This window comes from Harmonia axyridis, chromosome 1 (assembly GCF_914767665.1).
Source record: "Harmonia axyridis chromosome 1, icHarAxyr1.1, whole genome shotgun sequence".
Taxonomy (NCBI): domain Eukaryota; kingdom Metazoa; phylum Arthropoda; class Insecta; order Coleoptera; family Coccinellidae; genus Harmonia; species Harmonia axyridis.
In genome coordinates this window covers 76,846,564-76,870,477 of record NC_059501.1, presented here as the reverse complement: position 1 = coordinate 76,870,477, position 23,914 = coordinate 76,846,564, and the positions used below count along the sequence as shown (strand labels likewise).

The following is a 23,914-nucleotide window of genomic DNA, read 5'->3' as shown; positions in this document are numbered from 1 at the left end:
TTTAGTGAGTATGCCCATTAGGTGAGCCACAAAATACCCAACAGTTGCTGACAGAAGCTTCATACTTGTCGAGATTTGCGGATTTCCCTCTATTGAAAAAAAAAGGTTAGGTTAGGTTCCTCTACTTTGGGTACTGGGTCATTGTAGTAGTGAAGGAAATACAAGAGCCAATGAGCTTGCGAATAGAGTATCAAGGTTAACATCTGTAGGCCTTGAACCTTTCTGTGGGCTTGGAAAAGACTAATATAAGACAGTGACAGACAATGACAATTGGACAAAAGAATAATCCTCTGGAAGAACACTCCGGGTGTTGCTCCAGCAAAGATATTTGTGGTTCTTTCGCCAACCTATACTAGTGAAGCTGCCACGAGCTGAGCCTCACAGAGTAGTAAAATTGCTGACAGGACACCGTCGGTGCAAATATCTTTGCACCGTATCAGTAGATGAGATTTGCAAGCTCTGTGGAACAGAGATAGAAAGAGCTGAACACATAGTGTGCAAATGTCTGAATATACTGGCCTAAGAACCACTTCCATGGTAAAGTCAGTACTGGATACTCACGTAGTAAGAGCCAAGGCTCCTAAGGATGTCGTCGGCTTCCTTGAGTTTGTGTGAAAAGGAAGGGTTAAGAACAAAAGATCGCAGTTCCTGGAAGGCTGAATTAGCCGCAACGTGCCCGATTCTAATCCTTTATGAACACGTAAATAAAACTGATGATTGACATACATTGGGAGTAAGAGGCAAGTATAGGTAAGACACATACTGAGAAAGTTACATTTGAAAAACCACGGAAAGAGTCACATAGTTGCTAGATTCTGTTGTAACTAACTAACTTGAAAGAAATATCTTGTCAGTGTAGGCAATAAGAAATTGAGTTTTAGTGAAACGTTTTATCAAAAGCATGAATATAATTCCACCTTGAGGCTCAAGATCTACAATTAATTTGAATTAATTTATATGAGCTTGTTTAACACATCAAGGCAATTACCTCAATTTTTTTAAATCCTTGAGTGTCCATCATGAACATGGCAATTCGTAGATGTTGTAATTCTGACAAGTTCGTTATCAACAATTATATCTGATGGATTGAACAAGACCGAAGTTGAATTATAAATTGAGACGTTACTTTCATTTCAAGCTATACCAAAAAGTAGGTATTTCGTAAAATGATCCTCAGAATTGTCAAAACCGTTTTTTCATTATTGATGATGCACTGCCATTTTGTATATAGTGGTAAGTATATTATTCCTCTTTGATTTGTTTCCTATTTATATTAAATATCTATGCTTTCTCTCTTCACTAGTTTGTTTCAATTTTTTTCTGCTCAAATGCCTGGAAATTTTGAGCCTGATCACTAATGAAAAATTCAAGATAAAATCTATATTAGGTACTAAAGAACTGAATTATTTTCAAAAAAATTGATAAAATGGCCATTTGATCGAACTGGAATTTTGGAATCAGTTGCAAAATAGATATAGTGCATCAAAATTATCGATAAAGTAGTAAACTATATAAAAATTCAGCTTGTATCTTTTACACCGAAAAAAATTATCAAGTTTTTTCTGATCAAGTTGATAACCCTTTAAAACACAGAATATCTTTCGGAGAACGGAATGATTTATTTCAAATTTTTCCGATTATTTATATGGAGAAAAAGAAAAGACAAGATTCGAAAACAACGTAATTTTTAGTTCAAGATGAAAAAGGGCGGCGTTCATTAAAAAAAAATGTAAATTTCTAAGAAAACATCAATTCCCGCCGTTCTATACCTAATGGTATATATGGAAAGAGAAATCAAACGTATATTATTTCATGTTGTTTTTCGTTTCAACAAAAAAAAATCAAAAAAAGTGTTTTCGTATTACTCAATCATTATTGGCGTTATAATAATTGAGTAATTATTATATTCTATTACCTTCTATGTTTTAAATGTTCATTTTTGTGAAAAATTACATGAACCAATTTAATAAGGTGCAAAAACTTTAAGTGAGTGATTTACTCAAGAAAATCTTTGTGAAAAAAATTCTGAACGTTCTGTTTTCTATAATTTCAGATCCAAATATTGCATGTCACAGTAATTCTTCAACATTCGTGGGCGAAAAATTTCTTCAAACAATTTTTTCACAAAAAGGAAGATCTTCAGAATATCATGGGATAGGTAATATCAATTTTATATTCAGTGAAGATCACACAGTTTACGACAAAGTTTTCTGGTAAGTTATTAGATTTTACCGATCATAATCAAGCTGAAGTATAAAAATTATTTTCAGGGTTTCTTTGATAACCTTTGTATTATATGTAGTATACATCAGAGCAAAAACTAATTTTAGGATAGAATATCCAGGTAATTTCCTATTTTATATGTTATTTTTATGAGACTTAAATTTGATCAACTCATCATATTTGAAGAGCTCAGAATTTAAAAAAAATCAAGGAGAGCATTTTACGCCTGTTTATTTATGCGCTCTGAAAGACTTTGAAGACAATCTTACTGAAAATCGGCATAAATGTTCGAGTTGGTCCCCCCAAAAACTGAGCATGACCTTGCAACCGTGAATATGCGGTTTGGCAGTCGACGTGGAAGCATGGCCGGTATATCCCCATGATTTTCTGTTCTTGGGATTATCGTAATGAACCCATTTTTCGCCTTCAATCACAATGCGATGCAGAAATCCCTTCCGTCTTTTCCTTGCAAGCAGCTGTTCACAAGCAAACAAACTCCGTTCAACATATCTCGGCTTCAACTCGTACAGCACCCAATTTCCTTGTTTCTGAAGCATTTCCATGACTTTCAAGCGCTTTGAAATGGCTTGCTGCCAATTTTTGTTGCGTTTGACACTAGCCTTGATCTAGTAATGCCTCCAATTCTGCTCCTTCGAAAACCTTCTCTCTTCCACCGCCATGTTGGTCTTCGACGTCAAAATCACCGTTCTTGAAGCGTTGAAATGAAACTACTCTCGGCACGTTCTCTCACTGATAGTGGCTTCACCATATGTATTTTAGAGCATTCGATGAGCCTCAGTCGCAGATTTCTTCATATTAAAACAGAAAATTAAAACTTATCAAGCCATTGCTTTGTTTGCGTAGTATCTTTCCTATTAAAAACCAGTGTTTTATTAATACACGAAATTATTTTTTATTCATTTTTCAAACAACAACAAATGAAGCGTCACTTTCCTTTAATATTCAGATCCAGACAATTTGACAACAAAACTTTCTATAGCTTGGTGCTAACTACGAAAAAAGTGTAAACAAACTAAGTAAAATTAGGGTAATTTATGACGCCTAAGCTCTGCATGAGTATAGAGCCTAAAAGACGTTATACCAACTTAGGGACAATAAATTCGATAATTCGTTCAAACAAACTATACAAATGTTCAATTTTCTGGTCTTTTCTTGATTGAATTATAAATGAATGATTGAGTTTATAATTACACTTAACGAATATTTTGTTGATCAGATGAAATAGAATCCCAATTCCTATATGGAATTGTGAGCTTCAGGAAAATGATAGCTCCTGATCCATACCTCGATTCTGAGATGAGGGATAAAGATTCAATGTCGCAAGTCAGCAATGGCCCAATTATAGTTTTTTGGATAATATGGTATTGCCTAAACTTTTTCTCTTTAGATGAAGTATTTGGGGTTACTCATAAACACATTGAAGGTAAGTGACATATGTAGTTGAAAACAGATCACAAATTGAAAGAGATATTTACAAGTCCTTAAATTAGAATTATCAAAGATTTTTTTGATAAATTCCGACCAATATTTCTAATCTTGAAATGAGAAAAAACACCAACTTAGAGTCAGAATCTTCTGCAGTTCGAATTCGTATTCATATAATTTTTCAATTAAATTTTGCATGTAATGTGACAACAATTACATACCTACTCAATTACATAACCATTAACCTGCTCCTGAATGAAGTGCTATAAAAACTTAGATTTACGAGTTGATAGTTTCAACTTAATTTCATTTATTACATTTCTGAATAATTTTATTGAAGAAACGAAAAACATGTAAAAATAATTAATCCATGGTTATAAGGTTCAATTTTCTTCCTTTCAATATATTACGATATATTGGTGTTGAATAATCTTTAAATGTTTGTTCCATGTGTTAGAAGTATGTCCTCATTTGAGTAGTAGAAAAGTTATAAATATTAGATAAATAGGTGCAGTAAAGGCGATTACAGCAGATGCTAAAAATGTTGTCCGTTTACTTCAATAGAACAAGCCATGATATTTTTGAAAATTTGCAATAAATTTTGCAACATCCATGACTGCTCAATTCTTCTTATCTATGTGGTAATCCTATCTTTCAATTCCTGAATATAGGCAGGAAATAGTATATAACTCCGAAATTATGGCATTTAAGTATAGGGAACATTACGTAGGTACTTGAAAAATATTCAGTATTTCTTAAGGATTCCCAAAGACAAAATATATACAGGCTAATCCATTTGAAATAACAAAGTTCATTATCATTCCGGAAAAAGAAAGGTTCTTACAGCAATGTGAATACCACTGATACCAGCCATATCACAAGATCCTTGCACACCAAAATCTTTAAAAATTGTGCGATCCATTATTTATAATAACTGATTTTTTAGATAATCCGTTGAACATACACAATACTTTAGTGAAATATGATGGATATATTCTGTGATATCCAAAGTTCATTAAAAAATTTCAATGATAGGTACGATTCTAATTAAATTGAGCATGAACCTCCTTATCATAACTTATTTGCATTTTTTTTCAAATTTCTGTTCTATCGAGTACTTCTTTTGTATAATTAATGAGGAAACAAAATCAGAAAGAAATAGTTGTGACCTATAATTCTGGTTTCTCGGCTCAAAATTCATAAATTATGATAACCTGCTCTATTACCTGGAACAAGCGCGCAGGAATACCAATATGGTGGATGCGCTAAAATTTATTCAAAAGAGAAGTGAGGGTGTAAAAATAGAAAAGCTACCTTTTCATTAAACAACATGAATTGAACTACACAACAATTCCGTATCATCAATATGTTACTATGATTTGTATAAATAAGCATCATTTCTAACTGTTTTCATCTTTAATATCGACAACTTATTTATTAACAAGTTATTTATTAATTCTCTCTTTTTCAGATTTGACCCAGCTCGTGATTGCCTTATTCATATATTTCATAAATATTGTAGGCTGTTGTATAGTATTTGATATATGTGTGTCCTCACCCATGAAGTATTATGAAAAATGAATTAAAGTATTTAATTTAATATTTTTTCCCTAAAACTCCTAATTCCCCATTATTCCTAATGAAAACTACTACTACCAATAATTCATTCATTTAAATGCTTTCAACGAATATCTTAGTTCATTTCTAGCGATTCCAAAGATTGAATATTGAAAATAAAACAAAATATGGATATACCATTCATTTCCACCAAATAAAATATTAATCATCTAACAAGTTTTTGATTTCCTGTTTTGAAAAATGAGATACCTAATTTTTTAAAGCAGTTGTTTTGGAAACTGATGGATAGATGGCACTATAATCAAGCGAATATCGTTCCACCTAGACGAAATACAAATCAACTTTCAGTTCTATAAATTTTGTATAGAGGTCACTGAAACAAATTTAAAAATCAAGTCAATAACAAGGTTTCGTGGTTGATGTTGAATAATTTAAATATGTAGTTCGTAAAATGCATATGCATGTACATATTCAATTTTTTGCATTAGTTTGGCGGTGTTTTAAAGACCAGACTATTATAAAAAATTTTAATGAAAAAATGACATAAACAACATAACAAAAAAAAAATTACAATCTGGGAGAAATGTGATGAGCGCTTTCCTTGGAATTGGCGATCCTAGAGCCAAACTGAAGGGCTCTTTTCTTCAAAACTGCTGCATTTTTTAATTGTAAATGAAATGCTAACCCTCGAAGGAGAAATTTAGGTCCACTATCATCTTTCGCTGGTAATGTTCTAAAGGGACAAAATCATTAATTCGTAAAAAGATATGAGACAATGATTTCCACTCACTTTTCCCAACAGTTCAAACTTTGTACAAACTGAGCAACTTCCTCATCTAAGTATGGGGTTCTGAGTTGTCGTCCATTATCAGAAACCACTCTGTCATCTCTCCCGAGGTTTCTGTATGGCAAATTTTCCCAATCTGTCCTCAGCACATTATGTAAACCTTCCCAACTCTGGTTTTTGAATACGGACCTGTGTCGACTGTAGCCCCCAAAAAGCTCATCAGCACCTGTTCCAACAAGTAGAATCTAGACAGCATTTAATTTTTGTATTGAGAGTTATTTCAAATAATCGAACTCACCCTACATGAAGATGTATATCCATCACTTTTTCCTCGACTAGCAAACCAAAGAGCGCATCCCAAACTATCATCTAAAATAGTATTAAGCGGGTAAATTAAATTAGCTATTCTCATTTCTCTCTCTTTATTCAATTCTTCATCAACTACATTTATTTCCACAAATTTCCATTTTCTTTCTGGACAAAGCTTTTCTAACTCTCTCAAAGTCTGCAGCCCTGTTGTACGATCTGGTGTATTGAAATCATATTTAGAGAAAGCCACATTCAGCAAATCTATAGGCTTATCCATGGGAACAAATTTGTGTGCTAGCAAAGCTATCACAGCACAATCAACACCGCCAGAAAATAATACCCCAACATTCGCATGATTACAGTTCATTTGATCTTTAATACAGTCCTGACAGAATTGAGGTTGCCCAGTAATCCTTCTTTTAATAGAATTTTCTAATCTTTTTTTCAGTTCTTGAACATCTTCACAAAATTTTTTAGACGAAAAAGCATAACTGAGAACATCAGTACCTCTAAGAGAATTATCAAGAGATTGAAAGATTAATAGTTCTTTTTCTGTTGGTTGAGTGAAATTTCTGAATAATGGTGAATCAGAAATAGCTTTTTCAACGGTGATCTTTTGACATAAAAATGTTTCAACCTCTTTGATTTTCAGAAATAAATCATTATTTTGACTGTGCCATGGTTTGAGAGTTAAGCTTTGAGTTTTGACATCAAGAGAAAACAAGCCTAAAGAAGGTAGTTCTATAAATTTGTAATTAGCTGTTCTTTTAGCGACGCTAGTTAGAATTAAGTCGCCTTCCTTCGATTTCCCCAACAAAAGGCTCCGTCTTCCATATTTGTCTCTTCCGAAATGCAAAACAGATTTGTTTTTGTCTAAACAAATGAAGGCAAAAGGACCATTTACAGTAAAAAGTGAACATAGAGATTCTTCATTTTTGAAATATTCTAAAAATAACTTAGTATCACCAGTGACATTTCTTCTATCTTCATTTTCATCATTGAATATATCACCGTTATAAAGGAGGATATGATCGTTTTCGATTATGGGCTGTTTCGTGAGTTTATTCCCTTGAAGCCACAATACACTTGATGCAAAAAGAAATATTTTATCTTCATTGTTGCATATTTCAATTCTACTGTGGTTGGGTCCCCTTCTAGATATATTCAAATTGAACTCTTGGAACTGTAACAAAATGGGATAGAATTTGATATATCAAACCATGGATTACTGCGCTTCTATTTCAAACGAATGTTTTTTTTTTAATATTTACACTCACAATTTTGGACAATTTATCGGTTACATTCAAACTAGATTCTGAAAAAACACAAAATATACCACACATTTTCAATATAACATTAATTCGATAACTTTTAAGGTTTTTAAAGAAAATATCGATCGAAATTCGATGTACCGTAATATCAAATTGATACTGCTTTTAAATTCATGAACATATTTGTTTTCAAAAATATTGTAGGTTACAAGAAGTCGATAACCTATTGACAGTAAACAAAAAGTCGGCAATTTTATTCCTTTTTTCAAGTAAAGCTATGGAGTCATTCGATTCGAATATTGGATTAATTTATTTTTATTTATTCAGTCAAACACATGCCGGTAAGTGATAATTTGAAAAGCCCGCTGAAAAAGCGAAATTCTTTTTACCGCTAAGTTGGTACAACTGTCCCCTACATTCTCGCAGAGTTTGGGCGCTGGAAATATATTATGTTTTATATCGGTAAAAAAAGTCTTATGAACATGGTTTTTCGAAATACAGGATGTTAAAGTGCTCTCATAGCCCCTTCCCTTCACAAGATATTCAACTTAAATTTGGCATAAGATATTTCAATTCAAAGTGATATGCTAATTTTGAATGCAAATCCACCGGGTTACACTTTTTCTGAAACAGTGCCCACTGTTCTTTCCTACAGAACTTTTTTTTTTGTTAGTCCACTGGTAGTTGAGAAAAATGTAAAAAACCTTGGTCCAGTCCTGTAGTTTTATCGTATCTGCTACCAATTTCGAGAAAAAAGTTCAAATAATTCTCTAGTAATCCTCAGGAAAATCCAAATTACTAAAGAGGTCCAGTTAGTAAACTGTGATTAATAAATTAATTATAAATTATTATTCACTCAATCTGTGCGAAGATTAATAAAAATTCAGTAAACTGGTGTAATCACAAAAAAGTATGACTACAAGAAACACTCTCTCGAAAACAAAGTGTTTGCGGGTCCATTTTTATAGGATTTTTTTTCTTGAAATAATCCAAGGAATTTCTTATTTTTCTTTGTACCTCCAATTGAAGAAAATGTAGATAAGTTGTTAAATTTAAGCAGGGATGAATGTAATTAAATAAAACAGATATTAGACATTCTATTTTAAACTATTTCAAAAGCAATAAAATAAGTTTAGATGGATAATGAAGATTTTGTATATTCCCTCTACTTTTGTGAATAATGTAAAGGAAACAATTACAAACATTTAATAACAAAACCATCAATAAATACTTTATTTAAAAAAATTGGTAAATGCCAAAGACACATTCATCTAAAACATTTAATACTAAGGATAAACTTCAACAAATTGTAAACAATAAAAAATATAAAATAAATTATAAAAACAATAATAGTCGTATAAGTTGCATATATTGAGAAGGGCAAAGATATTTTTCTCAAAGGTAAGCCATACCTTTCAAAGATGTCCTTGTGTAACATTTTTTATTGAATATTACTATTTATTTTTCATTTTTATTCCAGTTCACTGATATCTATTTCAGGTTTCACTTTATCAAACAAATGAGGAAAAGAGTAATCAGCATGATATTTTTTTCTCACCCTCTCGTAAAGTTCCAAATCAAACATCAATTCAAAATCCTTCTTAGACATCACTATGTCTGCATATAAAAATGCAAAACCACCTGTTTTTATGGTGTATTCCTCCATTTCCTTCAGAGATTGTATTGTACTGTATGATGGGTCACTGTTTTTAATAAACCCTGGTACTCCATAGATACCCAAATCATTATAAATGGCATAGTTTGTGCCTTCAACCATATACTTCTCATTGGGTGCTTTCAATTGTCCTGAATGTGGACCTTTATTGTAAACTTTACAAGGATAAACAAGAAGAGGATAAATATTAAACAATTCCTCAGATTTACATATTTGATCCTGTAATGTACGAAGAGGAAAAACTATATCTTGAAATACTTGCTTAGTAACAGTATATTTTCTTATGCCAGGTGTTGTAGAATATTTCAAGAATGCTGGTTTTGGAGGCAGTAACCATCCAAATAAAAGTCTAAAGATTAAATTGTTACCAAAATGTATCATAGACTCAACTACCCAAAAAATTGAACGATTATGCCTTGATAAATAATGTTTCAATGGAATGAGTTCTGTACGTTTTCCTGTTTGTAAAACTTCTTCGGTTTGTTTGTAAAACCATGGTTTATACCATCTAGAGCAGTGGTTAATTGGTATATTTGGATTGTAATCAGAATAATTGCCTATCATAACTACAGCCTCATCTTTAGAAAAGATTGTAGCTTCTATGAAGTCTGGTAGGGATGAACCAATACATTCATCTCCTGTAAAAATAATTCAGGATGTTACACACACCAAATTAGACCAATTAATTTATGAACCTACCTGATAACAACCGAATCATACTGCAATAATCTTCTAACCCTTTAACAGGTAAATAATCAACTTTAACAAAAGGCTTTACTTTTTCGATTTTCAATGTTAATGCAACAAGAAAGCCCAAACTACCATGAGACCATGGCAATGCTCTAAATAAATCTACATTTTCTTTTTCCGAAGCAGTAACAAATGAACCATCTCCCAAAACCAACTCGTATGCTACTACATTCTCTTGATATAAGCCTACTTTGTGAGAATGTGTACTCATACCAGCAGCCAGAGCTACTCCACCCAAAGTTGCATCTTTAATTTCCAAAGTTACGGCTAATGCATAACCCTTCGGAATTAGATAATCTGATATTCTACCAAAAGTTACCATAGGCTCTACCCTTATGGTCATATTTACTTCATCCATTTCCAAGATATCAGATAGATCAACTGAAATCTGATGAAGTTTATCTTTTCTAGAGAAAGTTGTAGAAAGACTCATCCAGTTAGGCCTAGATGTGCATAATAGTTTTCGTTTTGAATAACTCGACTCATTCCACCCTCTCACTTGTTGCTGTATATGTTCTACTTGTTCCTCATGTTTTTTTGAAAGAAATAAATCTTTGCTGATATTTTTCTTCACATTGAGATACATATCAAATAAAAGGCTTACAGGTAAACAAAAAAATACAACAACCAGACTTCTATTACTCTCCAAAAAATTAATGAAAATTTCTCTCAAAAAGTTCATATTGAATTCAATTGCCAACAGGATAGTAATGAGTTTATAACCTTGTTTTCAATTTAGCATCCTAGTGCTACATTTCAATCATTAAATGTTGTATATTTTATAATAATCCTTCGATTATAGTTTGAGTTAATAAGATTGAACATTCAAGGATTCAAGGCTCAAATCGATTATCCAAAATTCAAATCAGAGAATTATGACACAGATTAGTCTGTGATTATGACTCTGATATAAACATAGAAGATTAATAAGATGCCTTGACAAGTCTTAAAGAAATTTAAAACAAATATTATATGCACTAAATAAATTTCATTTCAAACACAGGTTCTTTACAAAAATATTTTGAATTAGGAATTATAAACTATAAAATACAAAAGTAGTTGAAATGTATCAAACAGAGACAACCTGTCTCTATGGTCTGAGGTCAGGTTATGTTGTATTAATTTGAGGTTAAATGTTCTGTAGCCGTTGATGATAAATAATAATAAAGACGATATTTTTCAACAACTGTTTGAATTGAAAATTTGTCGAACTTAACACATCAACAATTTCAAATTATGTCTAATAAAAAGAGAGATAACCAAGTACCTGCGGAGGAGAGTGATCAACTCTTAATAAGACCTCTGTAAGTTGATATTTACTCTAAATTCACTTGATATCAACTTTTTCAACTGCTTGTTTTTCAGAGGAGCAGGCCAGGAAGTTGGAAGATCCTGCATCATGGTTGAATTCAAAGGCAAAAAAATAATGGTAAGTTCACCCTTAATACTTAATATCTTCAAAACCCACCAAATTTGACGCATTTTTTATATTTCAGCTTGATTGCGGTATTCACCCTGGTCTATCAGGAATGGATGCTCTTCCATTTGTTGATTTGATTGAAGCAGATGAAATCGATTTGCTTTTAATTTCACAGTCAGTATTGTTTTATTTATATTATATTTCCTTCAGATAACTTGAACGGTATGATCTACATCTTACAAACTTTTCAGTTTCCATTTGGATCATTGTGGAGCTTTGCCCTGGTTTTTACTTAAAACAAATTTCAAAGGGCGTTGCTTTATGACACATGCTACTAAAGCCATTTATCGATGGTTACTTTCGGATTACATAAAAGTTAGGTATGTATTTTTTATTTTTTGCTTAATATTTTTAATAATTTCAGCTTTCTTTCAGTAATATAGCTACCGAACAAATGCTTTATACTGAAGCAGACTTAGAAGCAAGTATGGATAAAATTGAAACAATAAATTTCCATGAGGAAAAAGAAATTTTAGGTATCAAATTTTGGGCATACAATGCTGGTCATGTTTTAGGAGCAGCTATGTTCATGCTAGAAATTGCTGGTATTAAGGTATGATTTTGAAATGTCTTGAAAGTTTATTGAATATAGATGCAAACATTCATTTTGATTCATAATTGAATATTATTTTCAGATTTTGTATACTGGAGATTTTTCTAGGCAAGAAGATAGGCATTTGATGGCAGCAGAAATACCAACTGTACATCCTGATGTTCTCATAACAGTAAGAAAAAAAAAATTATTTGTTTAATAGTCAGTAAAGAAATTTTTCACAGGAATCAACATATGGTACCCATATACATGAAAAAAGAGAAGAACGAGAAGGAAGATTCACTAATCTGGTTCATGATATTGTAAATAGAGGTGGACGTTGCCTTATCCCTGTATTTGCACTGGGAAGAGCACAAGAATTACTACTAATTTTAGGTGAGATCTTATTTTAATTATGTTTCTCTATATCATTGAGTTTTTTTCTTCAGATGAATACTGGACCCAACACCCAGAGCTACATGATATTCCTATTTATTATGCATCTTCTTTAGCAAAGAAATGTATGGCGGTTTACCAAACTTATATCAATGCTATGAACGATAAAATTAAAAGACAAATTGCTGTCAACAATCCATTTGTGTTTAAACATATATCTAACTTAAAGGTAAGAACCATACCACCTTATGATATAATCATTCTGTTATAATATATTCGATTGTCCAAGAACCCAATTCCATAAATAAAAGGACTAATATAGAACAACTCAACACCGCATATTATAGTTTAATTAATAAAATAAAAAGAATTAAAAGGTAGATCGTTTCCCGTTTCGATGACCAATCTTGTTTTTTGTTCTTTGTTTCGTGTCATGTTGTGTATCTGTGTTCCCGTTTGACACCTGGGCGGTTGGTTCATATTGTACTTGGAGTATTGACTCTTTTTATTCATATGCGAAGAAATAAATAAATATAGCGCTCACTTTTTGAATTACTTGTGTTTTTATTATTTTACTTAAAGTTGACAAGGGACCAGGTTGATATTGTAAGTAATTTTTTAGAATTGTTATATGATTTATACTGATTGTTTTTCCCTTTTTTCGTGTATATATAATTTTTTTTTGTTTTTAAATGTTCTACCACCCTCAGAAATCACACAGATATGCTCTCTTTTTGTTGTCAACTGAAATGTGATGCTTCTTATATGACTCTTGATGTTTTATATTTTATTAAGTTTTTATTATTTAACTTAAGACAAATTATATTAGCTCCTCATTTAATTTGTATCGCTCTTCCAGAGCCCTGATGAAGGTTTTAAATAAACCAAAACGTTGGCATGCTATCAGTTTGATAGTCCTTCTTTTTGGCCTTTTTCCTTCAATCTCATCTTGATTTCAAATATAAACGGAAGGCCGTGAATTGTATCCTTCAGTATATCCAAAGTCACTTGGAGGAAGCCAGAATATTTCGATTATACTAGGGTTGTCCAAGTTTTCAGAAATACCTTTAATGCCAGTGAATTTGTTGCCTAACAATAATTTCAAATAAACCCTGGTAAATACCAAATACGCTAAATAGCGGATGGCCATTTCCACTTCGAAGGGACATCTGGCCAAGCGTTTTTATGGACTAGTTCAAGTGACTTTGGATATACTATACAAAAAATCAATTGCTGTATCCTGCATGTGTGTATTCTACACCGTACTTTGTCAACAGCTGCATGAACGGTTCAGTACTTGTTACTGTTACTCTTGAATCATGTAAAGAAAATTCACTTTCAAATTTGTCTACAATAATAGGCAGAGTGAGTCAATTAACTGAATAATGTTTTCGTTGAATCCCTCTTAAATTTCTCTGAGTATTCATAAATGAACTCAGTTGTGAAGGATTTTTCTAATGTCATGTAGAATGACCGAGTTGGATTGACTTTTTATAACAACTACTTTTAATTCTTTAAAATTCACAGGGCATTGATCACTTTGAGGATGTAGGTCCATGTGTGATAATGGCTTCTCCAGGTATGATGCAGAGTGGGTTGTCAAGGGAATTATTCGAATCATGGTGCACGGATCCCAAAAATGGTGTTATTATTGCTGGTTATTGTGTAGAAGGAACATTGGCAAAAACTATTCTTTCCGAACCAGAAGAAATAACCACCATGTTAGGTCAGAAGTTGCCATTGAAAATGTCTGTAGATTATATATCATTCTCGGCTCACACGGATTACCAGCAAACAAGTGAATTTATAAGGATATTGAAGCCTCTACATGTGGTAAGATTACTCTATTCTTCATCTGTTAGCTACAAACCTCATAGGACAATATTTAATTCAATTTTTTTTACTGTTATTTGAGATTGAACCAGAAAAAAATGGCATCAAATAATACTTTGCTGTGTTTTATTACATTATTGTCAGCAATGGTATATTTCAGTCTATGAGAGATAATCCATTCCATTCTTAATGTTTGAAGGAATTTTTGTCTTCAAGAACAAGTTGTGTTAGCAACATTCTTTGTGTTCCTTGTGGCGCAACTGCTTCGTAAGATATCCTTGGAAAGCTAATCAATTTTATCCATTTTTCAAGACTTGTCCTAGTTTCCACTAGTTTGTTAATTAATTTGATATTATGCCTGTTGAGAAGTTTTCCAAAGTAACCAAAGAGCTTTTGGGAAGGTATTCCTAGAGCCCTGTGCTTTTATATTAGATGTCTTGTGAGCTATAACTATTTGACAAAAAGTCTTGTCTCAAGCGATCCAACTCCTTCTGAAAGTATTTTGGCTCACCTATTTGTCAAACGCTCTCGTCAAGTATCTTAATTGACCTCCGTTTATTATGCGAACAGTGATTACAGTCGCCCTTTCCTTGGAAATTGCTGGATAATGTAGAAAGCTTGAAAAGTTGTATTATGTCTCAGGTAAATATTTCGGAGAGGCATTCAAAGATTCCTTGATAGAAACCAGCATAAAAAATATCAAAACTCACAAGAAAGTAATTAGGAGTCATTACAACAAATTTCTGAGAAGTGTACTTTTTCCATGAATTGAATCTTTTATTTTAGGAAATAAAAAATAAAGAAAATACAAAAAGAAGAAAGTACAATTTCAACACTTATGAGAAGAAGTACAATTTACACACTTGAAATTGTACTTCTTCTTTTTGTATTTTCTTTGTTCATTACCAAGTGCAGGTGTCAGCCATTTTTATATTATTTACAATAAAAGATGATATTATTCATATTGAAACTTAATTCAATGTATCACAATTCAGACTAATGTAATTCAATTTCATAATGTAAAAAAGTTCCCATCATGAATTACCTAGAACTATCAGAAAAAATGGTGATAAGATAAAAGATTGTCTGATTAGAAATCTTTCTTCGATGCATTCGAATTTCATTCCTTTGTTCGATGTCTTTCTCAGGTGCTAGTCCATGGTGAACAAAATGAAATGAGCCGACTCAAAGCTGCCTTGGTTAGAGAATACGAGGATGACCCCAATACAACAATTCATATACACAATCCTAGAAATACCCATTCCGTAGAACTGGCATTCAGAGGAGAAAAGACAGCTAAAGTTATGGGATCGCTGGCTGTTGAAGAGCCGCAGGTTGGCAAAAACCTTTCTGGCATTCTAGTCAAACGGAACTTCAATTACCACATTTTATCAGCAGAGGATTTGCCAAGTAAGTGCTACTGTATATTTGATCGGTTTATCAAATTGCTACATTTGTAATCAATTTTGCAGAATATACGGATATGAGTATGAGCCAAATTCTTCAGAGGCAAAGTATACATTACTCTGGGAACATGTCAGTTCTTAGACATTTTATTTCACAAGTGGCAGGACTTTTAGAATCGGTGGATGAGAAGAAATTGAAAGCTTTTGGGGCAGTTGAGATAATCTTCGAAGGAAAAATTGTTACCCTGGAGGTAAAAACACTTTTTATTATGATTTCATCATCCTCCAATGTCATTTCAGATTAAATGCATGTATTATTAATTTAGATATGAATTTGATCAATTTCTAAATTGGATGGCTTGAGATAAATCATTGTAATCTGAAATGCCAAGTAACTTAATTTTTTTTTTTAGTGGCTAGCAAATCCAATCAATGATATGTACGCTGATGCAATTGTAGCTGCAATATTACAAGCTGATCTTTTAGAAGCGCCTATCAAGAACTTGGCTACAAATGTAAAGGTCGATAGGATGCATTTTAAGGTAACTCCATATTTCCATCAATGTAATGATTAAAATTTGAATTCAAGGAGTTTATTATTAGCCTCTGAGAAATAAATTGAAATTTTCAATGTAATCATTGAAAATTTTAATCTTACAGCACTTCGAAAATTAAAGGATTTATTGATTTTTATTTTTAACTCATTATATCTTAGAATTTTTATTATTACACTGATTGGACTTGGCAAATCGTATAATTATCTCAATATCTGACTCTATTCCACAAAGGGAAGCAAAACAATTCATGAATAACTAATAATGGGAGTCCCCTATCTCTTTCAATAAGTTTCTGAATCAAGCATCCCCTGGATTGGGGAAGTTTTGATTCCACAGATTATTCATTATGTAGTCTGTGGTTTATCAGGCATTGAGTATACTGAAATGAAATAAGGAACGTCATTTTTCATTAGTTCATATTTTTGATTAGGAATCGATTTGTGGAAAAATATTGATGAAATTCGGGGTAAATTAATGAATGGACAAATCTACTGAATAATCATTAAGTCTGGCAACACTGTCACTTAGGATTATTTTCTTTCGTTATGAGTTAACCTGAAAATAACCCCTGGCATCCCTAATACGCTCTATTAGTGTGACGTCACAAACCGCCATTTTTGGTTCTCCTGTCAGTGTTCGGAATCCAAACAAATAAATTGTCATTCAAATTAGTACGGCGTCGTTGAAGGAATTGGCTTATTATCATGAATAAGAGTATTTGAGGAAGTATTAATTAATAGACAGAACGAACAAGGTTAATACCAGTAAGTTTGAATCCTGTATCATTCCCCAGATTTTGTAAAAAGCCGTGTTTATTAGTTGAACTTCAAGTTCTAACTTACTGGCATTAATCTCGTTCCTTCTGTCTATCAATTAATAGTAAAATCGTTTCTTAAATACTCTTATTTATGAAAATAAGCCAATTTCTTCAACGACGACGTAATAATTTGAATGACAATTTGTTTGTTTGGATTCCGGACACTGACAGGAGAACTAAAATGGCGTTGTGTGCGTCATCACTAGTAGAGCGTATAGACATCAGTGCTGCCAAATTCCAATGACAAGTTATAGTAGAAGTAGATGCTTAAGAATATTCCCTATTTCAGGAATGCCTTATAGAAATGCTGCAAGACATGTTTGGAGAGGATTCAGTTCCAAAAATCTTCAAAGGTGAAAAGTTATATGTTGCTGTGAATGACAAGAGAGCAGATATTGACTTGTCAACCTTAGTAAGTGTTTATAAATTTATATAACGTCATTCAATTTGATTGTCTTATTTTGCATTTTCAGAAAGTTGAATGCCCAGACGATGAAACATTCCAACAAATAGTACAAACAGCGGTGTCTAAGCTATATCAATCCTTAGCTCCTCCACAGGTGGAGTAAACAATTCTTTCAATCCCTTAGAATGTTATAAGTTCTCTGCTAAGCAGGGTAATGTATACCTTATGGGTATTGACAAATGAAATAATCAACATTCTATCTTCATGTAATTGTTATATTCGGCAACATAATTCATTTTGTTAGTTATGGAAAGCTGTCCACTTTTTAAACATTTATGCAAGGTTTCTAAATTACTGATTTTTTCGTTCAACACTAATAAAAAAAAAAAATATGTGCCCGAAAGTATAAATTGATGTATGCAGTGTAAATAACTTTTTCAAAGTAAGATATTCGAATGATCAATTTAAAATCTCATATTTTTCAACTTAACACTTATTGATAACAAAAATTGTGGAGAAATTTGCATAAAATCAAGTAAGAATTACATTTTTGAAGAAACTTTGCAAAAATTGTTATTGTTATATCTGTAATTAGCATTGCATAATTTGGTGAAACATTTAAAGACAGTAAATGTTTTGCTTTATTTTATCATTGTAAATATAAAAATATTTCGTACAATAAGTTCTTTATAAAAATTATTTTATCTTAAAAATATTGCAATAAGAACTTTTGTATTCTATTTAAATTGACAAATAAAATAATTGAAAATAAAAATTTTCATTGAAAATATATAAAGAGTAAAAATTATTGATGAGCCCCAAATTACAATGATTCAATCACGATAGCAACTCCTTGTCCTCCTCCAATGCAAGCAGAACCAACTCCAAGTTTAGCCTTCTTCCTCCTGGAAGAATATGTCAAAATCAGATTTTTTTAAGGTTATGGTTTACCTTAGTACTTAATTTCTTTAGTTACTAATTCCTACTCAAGAATAGGCTATTCGACAACACATATAAAACATTTTTGTCCTATTTATTGACATCCTCATAGATCAGACTTTCAAGAATTATTCACATTTATTTGACCAAAAAACATATTTTATAAGAAAGAACTGGAATAATTCAAACCTATTACCAGACCAGGAGAAACGAACTGGAATGGGAGAACTTAAAATGACTTCAATTTGTGGAAAAACACGTTTGTTATTTACATTTAACCGAAATAGATTACAAGTTTTCCAATAGGAACGGTAATAATGGCAACACTGTATTGTTTTTTGACATTTATGTTCAGAGGGTTATCATTTAGAAATTGTTGTTATGAGTTAAATAGAGTTTGAAAATATCTTTTTTTTACTCACCTCAATTCATGTACTAAGTGTGTAATAATTCTTGAACCAGAAGCTGCAAGTGGATGTCCAATAGAAATAGCACCACCATTGGTGTTCAGTTTATTCATATCGACTTTAAGATCCTTGGCACAGGCTAAAACTTGAGCAGCAAAGGCTTCATTTATCTGAAAGACATATTCATTCAAATAACATAATACAAAATTTGAAGCACTGTTTTACCTCAATGAGATCCATATCATTTAAAGTTTTTCCTGCGGCTTTTAGAGCTGCATTTATAGCTGGCACTGGTCCAATTCCCATGATAGTTGGGTCTACACCTACATAAGCATATGATAATATTCTAGCCAAAGGTTTAAGGTTATGCTTGTTAGCAGCTTCTTCGCTAGCAATGACCACAGCACTGGCTCCATCACAAATACCCTAGAAACAATTAGATTTATATTACATAAATATCAATTGCTTCCACAGAAATCTTACAGAAGCAGCAGCAGCTGTAACAAGTCCGTTTTCTTTGAATAAAGGCTTAAGTTTTCCCAATCCTTCAAGAGTAGTCTGTGGTCTTGGATGTTCATCGACTTCGAAATTGACCATTTCTTTTTTTACCTTCACCGGATATGGGGTGATTTCCTCTTTGAAAACTCCAGCATCCTGTGCTGCATAAGAAATAATTTTTAAATTTAATCTCTCAAACAGAAGTTTGTTTTTCCAATCCAAAAGTTATTGAAAATAATAAACCAATAGAACATTTTATATCGGCCTCATTTTCACTAATTGCCCATCTCAGTGAATATATGAAGATTATATAAAATGAAAATCTTACCAGCTTTCCACAGCTGTTGAGATCTCAATGAATACTGATCAACATCATCTCTTGTAATTTGCTTTTGAGCACCTAATTTTTCAGCAGTAAGTGCCATGGGCATTTTACAGTATGTATCGGTGAGTCCAAGCCACAAAGAGTCCTCTAAAATAATATTCTGACCCAAAGGAACTCCGAACCTAGCGTTCCTAGCAGAATAAGGAGTAGACGACATGTTCTCTACTCCTCCAGCAAGAGAAATCTGTGCTACACCAGTTGCTATATCTTGGCAACCATTAATGATTGACTGGAATCCTGAACCACAAAGCCTGTTAATTGTATAAGCTGGTTTATCTACTGGAATTCCACATTTTAATGCTGCATGACGGGAAACAAAGGCACCATCAGCATTGGAAATCTAGTAAAAGTAACAAATCAATTGATACTGATGATCTGAAAAGAAGATAGATTTTCGTTGACACTAACCTGGAGAACATTTCCAACGATAACAGTATCTACCATTTCAGGTTTTACACCACCAGATGCAAGGGCAGCTTTTGCTGCAGCGGTTTGAAGATCACTGAGTGTTTCTTTGGCTAGTTTTCCGCCATAAGTACCGAAAGCAGTTCTTTTAGCTCCAACAATAAAAACACCTACAAAATAAAATTATTCAACTATGAAACAAGATATAAGAGAATATGTATAAGATTGTATGAAAGAGATTTGAAATAAAATAGGGTATAAGATAGTTATATAAATAGAATTCTTTTTTTACATGGATAACTCGATTAATTTGATCTGAAGCGAGCAATTCTAACATTTTTTAATAATATTGCGTCCGTTGAAAACTTTTTCCTCACCTTTAACTGCAGAAGACATATTTTATAGATTTATTGATGGTACTGTTACCTCAGAATCTCACAGATTAATAGACTTCTCTGATATTGTTACTTAAACGAAACTGATATACGTGTACTTCAGATTCTGATAAAAGTCCAAAGTCTGATTCAGATTTTTATTAGCATAATCCAAAAAGAAAAACAAGCATAAATGCAGTATTGTAAACAAGATATTATCTTGAAATTTGATTATACTATAAATTGCTAAAATAGAGAAAATAAAACAATGATATTTGTTATCCAATTTGCTAGGTTAGAAGGTGAAGTCAAATAAACTAGGACCTAAATTTACTCCCATGTAGAAGGTAGAAAAAACGCATTAAATTAATGATATTCAACAATTAATTTGTTTTTTTTTTAAACAAATGGTTCTTGTCATTAGAATTTTTCATGAACATTTCCATAAACAAATTAAAATCATATCGTTTTTTAGTAAACAGAAGTGGTGTGAAAAAAATTCCAATTTTCAATTTGTGCAATTTCCAGTGCAGACTGCAGGCATTTAATTATTCATCAATTTTGTATTGTGTGTTGCCTGTATTTTTTTTCTTCATTGAGTTTGTAAGGTCATTTAAATACCACTATTTGATTTTATTATAATTTGAACTCGTTTACCATGATTATTATTCCATTCTCACGGAATAATTTTAATTATTATATTAAGAGCACTCTCAGTTTTTATTCATAATTCCAAAATATTTTCTAATGAAACAAATATTCAAGACAAATGGATGAGAGACCTTTTTCAAAACTTTTATTTCTAACAATTTATTTACATGTACTTATATCTACCGAAAAACTCAAAACAGATCAAGCTTCTTGAAAGTTCCTTCGACTCCAAATATGTCAGAGGCATTTTTTGGTTTTCCGGATCTTTTTGATTCATCCACCAATTGCTTATCTTGATGTTCGAAAAATTCCTCGTTTTCAAACAAGGCCTTCTTTGTTTGTTCTGCAATCACATAAATAAACATATTTGAAAAAGAAATGACCCAATAGAAAAAACTTACCATACAGTGAGGATGAGGTATCACATTTTCCACCATAATCACTTGGGAAACATTCTAAAGGAATATATTTTTTCATATTCTCATCCAAGGATGGATGAATTGTTAACTATATAATTCAAACGAAATTATAGGAACTTTCAAATAAATGAATCAATTCTATTTTACTCACCATAGCGAGAACTTCCTTCTTCAAAAATGGTTTAACTAAGATCAAAGCTTTATCCAATATGGGATTTGCATTGATGTAATGAAGTCCTTTCAATCTAATAGGCATTCCTTCCTATAATAATTACATTATTGTTATTTCTCAATTGAAGAAAATAAAATTTGGGATTATTATTCTATTTTCTCTGACCTAACGTGGGTACTACATTATGACAATAAAATCCCCGACAGTTGATAATTTCAGAAGCTTGAAGACATTGCCAACATTCTAGGCTTTCACCATTTTGTTAGAACCATCTATACTCACGCGGAGTTCGAGTATTATCTATCGATTAATTTAATTATAGTGCATTTTTTCTATATACCAAAGGATTTTACAGTAGTGAATGGGTGTCTCAAAATAAAGTTTATATGTAAAAAAGCTTACAAACACTCTATAATAGCTGATCTCTATCTAATAAAAATTAACGCGCTCCTCTGAATGTTTACTTTCACGCAGTAAGCCAAACAAATATGAACACTCTTTTGAGACACTTTGTACAATCCATTCTGAATTGACATGATAGCACAGGGAGAATTTTTTACCTGTAAATAGAGGAAAAATTTCTTCAACGTAACCAAGCTCAATTTTGCAACGTGTCCTAGGGATATGTTCTTGACATCGAAACAGTATCTCAAACCTTTTTGTGTGCCATTCAAATAGATGTCCAATAGAACCACCATATCAAAAATTTTCATGAATTCGCACAATGAGAAATTCTCAGCGTTTGAATCCAAGAATTTGAAGAAGCAAACAGTATAACCTTCATGTGTTTTTTTAGGAAGAATGGAGAAACTCCTGCAGATATTTATGTGATTATTTATATTTTTCAGTTTAACTCATTTCATTGAGCTTTTTCTTGTTGTGAATTGAAAATACTCACCCTAACTTCAAATTTGCTTGAAAAACAGGCGAGTTGAAATCTCTTTTCTTGAATATCTCTGCACTCAATGTCTTCATAGTGAAATAGTTATCTATAGCAATTTTCGCTCTTTCATTACTGTAGTAACAACTTTGCAAAAACCAGATGACTTCTTGCTCTGAAAAAATTAATTTACTTCAACACTTATATTCGTAATTCGATTTGAAAAAACAACTGAAAAATTATCTTAGTAAACTCAACATCAAATTGAAATTCTAAAATTTTGTTACATTTCACTATTTTGTTCTGAGATTATCAATAAACAGCACAAATTTTCACATTTTTGAAATATAATAGCGAAGGAGCGAAGATTCAAAGGGTAACATGACATGTCGCATCCAGCATTTAATTTCATTCTAGTCACTTTCAAAACATTCTTTGAGTTTTCAAAATTGAACTTCAGAAAGACTACAATTCCTGCTCAATTCTTCTACTTACCAGTCATTTTTGGTAAATGAGGTTGACTGTCACACCATTCTTTTAAAATCTTCACATCCTCCTTTTTTAAATCTTCATTCTCATACTCTTTCTGTACAATATCCATTTTGTTGTTATTCTACTAGGATATATCTCGAACAGATTTCAAACAATGGCAGTAACTATCAAACAAAAGTAAACCTATAGGACAAAGAATTTACGTATATTCATTAACTTTAAAATTACTACTACTTAATTCGATGTTGGTTTTTAACAAATGTTGTATTTTCAGGAAGAACATTGCTTTAATAATCCGGTTTCCAAACTGGTTTTTTGTTCTCCTAATACTATGTATGAAATAGGAGGAATGTAATTTTATTAATTGGATATTCTTTCGTCGAGAAAATCAGAAATAATACATGAGAATCAATATGAGATTGAACATTTGACCGTATCATTACGCACGCAATATCTTAAAAAATTAAACGTATGGATTGGTTCGTTGGAAATTAATGTTAATTGTAGGATTTTTTGTTATTAATGATGGCAAAACTTTAATGGAACAAAATATTTACAGATCCTGCAATGTTATTTTACCAGCTGTACTTTAGTGACGATTTGGAAGAAATTTAGTTTCAGTAGGATGGATATGTTGCTTATTATGCATTACTAGTTCTAGAATTTCTCCTAACGAACTTTACCTGAGCGGTTCATTATAGGTATTGTACTCTGACCAGAAAGGTAACCAGATTTAACACCAATCGACTTTTTTTGATGGAGTTACAAAAAAATTACATGAGAGGCCTGAAAATTTAGAAGAGCTGAGAATAAAATGATTCGACAT

General features: G+C 31.9%; 6 protein-coding genes across 7 annotated transcripts; 2 read left to right on the top strand and 4 right to left on the bottom strand.

The window, feature by feature from the left end:
- The first annotated feature begins 1,027 nt into the window (after positions 1 to 1,027).
- On the top strand, positions 1,028 to 5,269 carry LOC123682725. The gene is made up of 5 exons (XM_045621493.1): positions 1,028 to 1,233; positions 2,054 to 2,213; positions 2,271 to 2,344; positions 3,461 to 3,667; positions 5,141 to 5,269. The coding sequence occupies exons 1-5, from the start codon at positions 1,167 to 1,169 to the stop codon at positions 5,248 to 5,250; spliced, it is 618 nt and encodes a 205-aa protein (XP_045477449.1). The 5' UTR covers positions 1,028 to 1,166; the 3' UTR covers positions 5,251 to 5,269.
- A 491-nt stretch (positions 5,270 to 5,760) lies between these two features.
- On the bottom strand, positions 5,761 to 8,032 carry LOC123683124 (asparagine synthetase domain-containing protein CG17486). Of its 2 annotated transcripts, XM_045622023.1 has the most exons (4): positions 7,621 to 8,024; positions 6,333 to 7,526; positions 6,038 to 6,279; positions 5,761 to 5,980 (listed from the first exon to the last, which is right to left on the bottom strand). In XM_045622023.1, the coding sequence occupies exons 1-4, from the start codon at positions 7,684 to 7,686 to the stop codon at positions 5,815 to 5,817; spliced, it is 1,668 nt and encodes a 555-aa protein (XP_045477979.1). In that variant the 5' UTR covers positions 7,687 to 8,024; the 3' UTR covers positions 5,761 to 5,814. The 2 variants fall into 2 exon arrangements, with proteins under 2 accessions (XP_045477979.1, XP_045477984.1); XM_045622028.1 differs by lacking the exon at positions 5,761 to 5,980 and having other exon boundaries at positions 6,050 to 6,260; positions 7,621 to 8,032.
- Positions 8,033 to 8,818: 786 nt separating this feature from the next.
- LOC123683117 (delta(24)-sterol reductase-like) lies at positions 8,819 to 10,961 on the bottom strand. Its single transcript, XM_045622017.1, has 2 exons — positions 9,989 to 10,961; positions 8,819 to 9,927 (listed from the first exon to the last, which is right to left on the bottom strand). The coding sequence occupies exons 1-2, from the start codon at positions 10,719 to 10,721 to the stop codon at positions 9,086 to 9,088; spliced, it is 1,575 nt and encodes a 524-aa protein (XP_045477973.1). The 5' UTR covers positions 10,722 to 10,961; the 3' UTR covers positions 8,819 to 9,085.
- A 188-nt stretch (positions 10,962 to 11,149) lies between these two features.
- Positions 11,150 to 18,249, top strand: LOC123671309 (cleavage and polyadenylation specificity factor 73). Its single transcript, XM_045605064.1, has 14 exons — positions 11,150 to 11,343; positions 11,405 to 11,468; positions 11,536 to 11,633; positions 11,711 to 11,839; positions 11,895 to 12,072; positions 12,155 to 12,244; positions 12,297 to 12,447; positions 12,501 to 12,676; positions 13,975 to 14,280; positions 15,429 to 15,690; positions 15,753 to 15,937; positions 16,100 to 16,228; positions 17,350 to 17,472; positions 17,534 to 18,249. The coding sequence occupies exons 1-14, from the start codon at positions 11,276 to 11,278 to the stop codon at positions 17,627 to 17,629; spliced, it is 2,055 nt and encodes a 684-aa protein (XP_045461020.1). The 5' UTR covers positions 11,150 to 11,275; the 3' UTR covers positions 17,630 to 18,249.
- On the bottom strand, positions 18,090 to 20,959 carry LOC123671310 (3-ketoacyl-CoA thiolase, mitochondrial). The gene is made up of 7 exons (XM_045605065.1): positions 20,478 to 20,959; positions 20,104 to 20,270; positions 19,639 to 20,035; positions 19,296 to 19,471; positions 19,038 to 19,238; positions 18,828 to 18,982; positions 18,090 to 18,371 (listed from the first exon to the last, which is right to left on the bottom strand). Exons 1-7 carry the CDS (start codon positions 20,494 to 20,496, stop codon positions 18,290 to 18,292), a joined length of 1,197 nt encoding a protein of 398 aa, XP_045461021.1. The 5' UTR covers positions 20,497 to 20,959; the 3' UTR covers positions 18,090 to 18,289.
- Positions 20,960 to 21,253: 294 nt separating this feature from the next.
- LOC123671312 (clavesin-1-like) lies at positions 21,254 to 23,375 on the bottom strand. The gene is made up of 6 exons (XM_045605067.1): positions 23,092 to 23,375; positions 22,615 to 22,771; positions 22,277 to 22,529; positions 21,696 to 21,806; positions 21,527 to 21,632; positions 21,254 to 21,468 (listed from the first exon to the last, which is right to left on the bottom strand). The coding sequence occupies exons 1-6, from the start codon at positions 23,195 to 23,197 to the stop codon at positions 21,317 to 21,319; spliced, it is 885 nt and encodes a 294-aa protein (XP_045461023.1). The 5' UTR covers positions 23,198 to 23,375; the 3' UTR covers positions 21,254 to 21,316.
- Between the last annotated feature and the right edge of the window lie 539 nt (positions 23,376 to 23,914).